This window comes from Numida meleagris, chromosome Z (assembly GCF_002078875.1).
Source record: "Numida meleagris isolate 19003 breed g44 Domestic line chromosome Z, NumMel1.0, whole genome shotgun sequence".
Lineage (NCBI taxonomy): Eukaryota > Metazoa > Chordata > Aves > Galliformes > Numididae > Numida > Numida meleagris.
This window is the reverse complement of record NC_034438.1, coordinates 64600177-64606176: the sequence shown is the minus strand read 5'-3', so window position 1 is coordinate 64606176 and position 6000 is coordinate 64600177. Positions and strand designations below refer to the sequence as shown.

The 6000-nt window shown below is 42.8% G+C and overlaps 1 protein-coding gene across 1 annotated transcript in view; it reads right to left on the bottom strand.

Annotated features, from left to right (window-relative positions):
• Positions 4495 to 6000, bottom strand: part of GRIN3A (glutamate ionotropic receptor NMDA type subunit 3A) — a gene marked incomplete at its 5' end in the record, with an annotated part of 68364 nt that continues 66858 nt past the window's right edge. The window contains one exon of the mRNA XM_021381527.1: positions 4495 to 5979. Within this exon, the coding sequence (XP_021237202.1) occupies positions 5643 to 5979 (337 nt within the window). The remainder of the gene's footprint in view (positions 5980 to 6000) is intronic.

The following is a 6000-nucleotide window of genomic DNA, read 5'->3' as shown; positions in this document are numbered from 1 at the left end:
TGGTGTCACCCCGCCCAGGACCCCATCCAACCTGGCCCTGGATGCCTCCAGGGATGGGGCACCCATGGCTTCTCCAGGCAGCCTGTTCTAATGTTTCACTACCCTGTCAGTGAAGAATTTATTTTTAATATCTAAAATTTCCTCTCTTTTAGTTTAAAGCCGTTCCCCCTTGTCCTGTCCGTACCAAACTGCGTAGGAGTTGGGCCCCCTCCTGCTTAGAAGCTCCTCTTAAGTATTGGAAGGGTCCAGTGAGATCTCCTTAGAGCCTTCTCCAAGCCAAACAAACCCGGCTCCCTCAGCCTTTCTGTGTAGGAGAGGAGCTCCAGCCCTCTCATCATCTTCATGGCCCTGCTGTGGCCCCTCTCCAACAGCTCTGCATCCTCCTTGTGCTGGGTGCCCCAGGCAGGGGCCCCATCTGGAGTTTTGTGTCCAGGCCTAAGGCCCCCAGGCCTCCTGAGTTATCCCTATGAGTCAGGCCAAGTGTCTGTGAAGGCTGGTGCATTAGTAAACATTCCTCCATTGCCAAAAGCATATATGTATCTTTGCATCTGGAAAATGAGAAAGATAAGGCAATGGAAAATCTTTGCAAATAGCATCATGCTGATGTGGACATCTTCCTCTAGGTTGAGACACTGCCCTTAGTTTCCTGAAATTAATTTGTAAGGATTACTTTGGTGCAGTTTTGCCACAAAGATTAATCTTGTAGTGCACGTGCTATAATAAAAGCTCTGGTCTGGACTACTTTTCTGTTTTTACTACCTGTGATAGTATCTAGCTATGCTTCTGTCTTTTGTCCAATTATTGGAAATGTTTTTTTCCAGGCTTTAAGTTTCTAAAGCACAGAGATGAATTTCTTCCTTTCTCTGTCTTCAAAAAAAGTTAACTGGAACAACCTCTGTCATTTTGGCTGTACCTTCACCACCTTATTCGTGACATAACAGAAGGACCAAAATGCTGGCTTATTTGTGCAGCCATTCTGTCATAGTTGATAGAAATCGTGGTGAAAGGACGTGCCGTACACTATAGTCTCTATACTCTCTGTGCTGCAAGGCTGCATTTGAAGTCTGTTCCTAAATATGAAAAGCTGAGTCATTTATTTGAAACATTCTTTCATAATAGATAGAGTTTTTCCTGCCAATGTAATTTTCTTGGAAGATGCAACTTTCAGAGGATTGCCTTGTCCATGAGCCTTCCCTAAGTCATAAAATCTGAATTATTTTTTTATATTCTCTTAAAGAAAACAAAAACAGTAGTGAAGTGAAAGTAATTAATCACACAGTGCCTTGTAGTATGCGTGAATATTTTTACCCTTCCAAAAACATATAAATGACTGAGACCTTGTGAACTGCGCAAATTACTATGAGTCCTGAAAGTTGAGAAGGAACACATGTCCCTGACATTGCAAGAAGAGGCTGAGATGCTGAATTTGTGGTAAGGCTTACGTGCTGTCACAGGCTGTGCAGGAGGAATGAAGCAGAGCCTTTATCGCTTCCATTAGGTTGCTATCTGGCTTACAGTTCATGACATCACATCAGAGAAATAAGAGTGCGTGTTTGGAATACTAACGCTCATTACATGTTTTGTGGTACACATACTTGGCTCATCAAAACCAGGACTCAATTCACCAGCAAACGTTGCCTGTATCTTCAAACAGCTTTGTGGTAACAGCATGCTCTTTCACAGCTGCAAACATCCTGAATTACACAGCCCTTGTAGGTGTACACAGTCCTTTACCACCAGCCATAAAGTCATGCTGCATTTCTACTGAAAGCCGAGCCTGAAACTTCTGTGCATATACTAACAGTGCTGGGTTTGCTTTAGGCACAGGAGCAACCAAACACCTGAAACAGCCCAGACTTGGTTTACAGATGAGGTTTGTTCTTGTTCCTTCCCAAGGTAAAATTATTTTCTTATTTTAAGATAATAGTTATGTTTAATCTTATTATTGTGGAAGTGATTGTATTTTCAGGCTCATAATTTGAACACTGAGAAAAACTTAGTGTTTTGACTTTCCAGAATGAGTGAAAATGACTCAAAAGTTTATCAGGACTAAAAATATTTTGCATCTCTTCCCTTATTTTTCACCAAATATTCTTTAGAGAAAACTAAATTTAATGACTGAGACAGCATAGTCAGGTATAAATGAAGTAAACACCTCTAGCACTAACAAGAGACGCTGTATGTGTAAAGGAGTGTTTCTACAGGAACTCACAATATGATTTCTGAAGAGCATTGTTATCAAGAGGTAACCTATCAAGATGACAATTGTTTATCATGAGCAAAATAAACCAGTACGGATCGATGAGCTGAAAAGATTACAATTTATAAAACAGAACTAGAACAACAGAAACCCCGTCCAAAAGAGCAGATGGGGTCAGAAGGAAGGAAAGCTGTGGAGTCTGGGAGTTTTCCTGGGTTTTCCTTCTCGGTACGCATCTTACACAAGGTGTGGAAGTCTCAGGACTAGCCCACAGGCTGCTTATATCGCTAGCTTGACCTCGTGTCAGGCAGGAAAATCATGATCTGTGTTCTTTACTTGATTGAGACACCATCTGTTCTTCAGGGCATGTGTTACGCCCTGCTTGCGAGGTCGTGAAGCTCAAGAAGTGTGTGAATTGTCCTATAAAACTCTTGCCCACCTCCTCTATAAAATGAAGCTAGTTCTAAGGGAAGCGCTCTGTTTCCAATCTGCTGGCTGTGATCTGATGCTAAGAAATGCCTTTTCTGCCTTCGCCCTGTTGTCTTTATAGATGTGTGTAGGGCTTTGTAGAATCCAATCAGAATGAAGTCCCTGAAGAAGACTGCCTCCCATGACATGAGGAGGAGGAATTAATCTTGAACCCCAACAATATGTAGACAGGACAGAACTCTACAGCCTTTTGCCATGGGCAGTTCCCAACCTTCCAGGCAGCTGGGAATGCATGGTACCTCCCATCCCATGGAAAGCTATGGAAAACAATGTTCACTACAGAATCAGGCTGGATTCTTCTCTCTGACTAGATTAACGTGGCTCTGGAACACTATAGACCTGATTGAAAAATCCTTCTTTTTTTGTTTGTTTGTTTTCCTAGTTGCTTCTCTTGGTACAGAGTTGGCAAATCTCAAGACTGTACAAATGATCAGATATGGAGGATCTGACATTCTCTGCATCCTTAACTCTTGTACATTTTGTGGAGGTTTAACACACTCTTCCCTGTACTAACTTTGTAGTCTGGTGAAAAAGGCAAGTTGCAAGAACCTTTAAGTGGTCCCTTTGTGTGTGTGTGTGTCAGGTTAATGTTTTCATAGCAGGGAATCCATGGACCTTAAATTACTAATAAAAATACTTAGTGCTTCCTATGGCCACAAGATGTCTCTGATGGGCAATGAGAACTCAGACCCTTCCCTAAAGGCCTCTGGTTACTACTGCAATAATTTGAAACAATCCCTATTCTGCATTTGACATGAAGTAGCCCTTTGGGTGCCCACCAAAAGAGATTTTTGTTTACCATTCATTATTAGGTGGCTGACACTTCTTTGCTCACACTTCTGTCTTTAAAGGAAGAGTGACTTTTTGAAAGACTGGATGTTTGGGTTGGAACTTTGAAACAGAACAAACACATTTTTGTTTAAGATGTCATAAGCTTTCTTAATTTCACCTTTTTTTAAATGAATATTGATGGTCTTTTCCTGAACTCATACATGAGATACAGAAGTAAGAAACTGTTGTTAAGGTTGGAATCTGCTTGGAATATTTATTTCCTAGTTTTTGTCTAATAATAACAACAAAAAAAAAGTGTTCATCTGTTCTAACCAAATTGTTAGAGATTGGAAGACACTGGGTGCTATACACATAAGAAGTTCTTCTTAATAAGCTGATTATCTAAATGAGTGAGGTAGGTAAAGGTAAGGAAAGGCAATAAATACAACCTAAGTGACTTGACTGGTCATATTTTCTGTTAGGAGCAGGGAAGATGGGACATCCTGGGTCTTTCAGACCTCTCAGATGTGCAGGCCCCTGGCCCCACTTTGCTTTTTTTTGTTCAAATCGACAATTTTCTGAGAAACTGGCTGCATTGAAGGAAGCAGCCAGACTTGCTTCCCAAAAGCAGACGCTGAAGACTGAGCAGGGAATAGGAGATGCACTCACTTTGATGGGGCTAACTGCTGTGGGTGTTGCTGATGCCAGCTTTTAGTTGTCCATGTAGAGCTTTCATTTACAACTGTTTTTCAAAGGTTAAAGGTACAAAGAGGTAGTATGCCTTATTCAAACCCCAGAATGCAATTTCAGATCTAGCTGTAGCCTTTAACCATCCCTGCTGAGAACATCACCCTTGGCAACATTCACACAGTTGGCTGGAGATACAGAGAGGGTAAAGATGACTTCAATGACGCATCTGGGAGACCACTGTTAATTCTGTCAGTGTTACAGACATTCTTTTTCTCTGCAACACAGGATGTGTTGGGAAGTGTTGTTTAAAAATTCATAGAAATCCTGTATAAATAACACAGTCGTTTGGATTGATGTATTGTTTATTCAGATGCTGAACAGCTTACCCTTCCTTCCCCTTTTCTCATCAACCAGGTGGGAGGGAGCTCCACTCAGTACATTGACTTTGAAACAGCAAATCTCATCTTCCATTACCGTGAGCCCTGGTCCACAAGGAGGCTTTGGTACCAAGCTCCCTTTGACTTCAGTGGGAGTTTGGTGTCAGGATAAATCCCCTTTATGTCATTTTGACTGTAAGGAAGAACCTTAATGTCAGTTGTAGACAGACAATGTTAAGGGAGTGGTTTCACAGTGCTAAATACTTCTTCAGTAGAGGGCAGAGGGAGTGGTCTGCAGCACCACTACCCCTTCCTTCCCCTCTCATCCTTACCCTGTGCCACTGTGAACCCAATCCCTCACACCTGCCAGTGCAGCTGTTTGCATGGCCTCTCTGTGTGGAAGTGCAAAGTGAAGCTGGTCTCAGAAGCAGACAGAGTGATGGTTTGGTTTCTGCAAAGTTATTTTTAAGCTGGTGGAGTTTCTTCCTTACAGTCACAGAGCAGTCACATCTGCATTTGTGCTGAAGAGCTAAGGGAACACTGTGTACTGGGACTACCACCAAGAATATGTCTCGTGAACCACAGCCGGTGCCAGGAGGGAAGGGGCTGCCAACACAGAACTAGCACCTGGTGTAATGAGGCAACCATAAGGAGCCTTAGCATAAACAGAGACTAAACCCATAGGTACCACAACAAAAACATACCAACAAGGGACATGCTTCCAATGAGCAGTTTAGATTTCCTTCTGTTTTTTTGGTTTTTCATTTTTTTCTTTTTTTTTCTTGCTTTTTGAATTAATGCACAGAAAGGGCTAAAAAAGAGGAAACTTCACTGTAATGCCAAGTGAAGGAATCAGGAACTTTTGCTTTGCAGACACTTCTTGTTTCTCTAGTCCCTTGGGAATGGCTGGTGTTGGCCAGGAGAACGAGAAACTTGCTACAAAAGGAGGACTCAGGATGGTGGCAGTGGCTGTGGGCTGCTGCAACTCTGCTCTCATGAAAAGCATACTGCCTGCTTTATTTTCACACCTCTTTCTGGCATTACAAAAGCGTGTAACAAATTTTACATAGAAGGAGAGGAAAGAAGAAAAGGGGAAAGGGGCCAAGTGTGCTGGCCTAGGGCTCTGCAGTCCTGTTTGTCCTCTGATATTCTTCCAGCTCTGACTTCCGGTCCATGGCGAGTTGCAGCTCTTGCTTGATGATTTGGATCTGCTTCTCCAGCTCTGTGAGCTCTTGCATCACTGAGGTCCTAGCAATACTGAGGGACTCTGATTTCCCATTGGTCGTTAAAGAAGCTGGAGTCTCCCTCCTCATCTGTGGCAGGGGGATGTCTTGGTGCTGCCGGACTGTCACCTCATTTTGCCCTTCATTGGTGCAGATGTATTTTTTCCGGTGACAGTTGCCTGTACTGGCTGTGTTCCACACGGCATGCTGGCTGTTCCCTACATGGGACCTGAGCAGAGGTGTGAGTTAG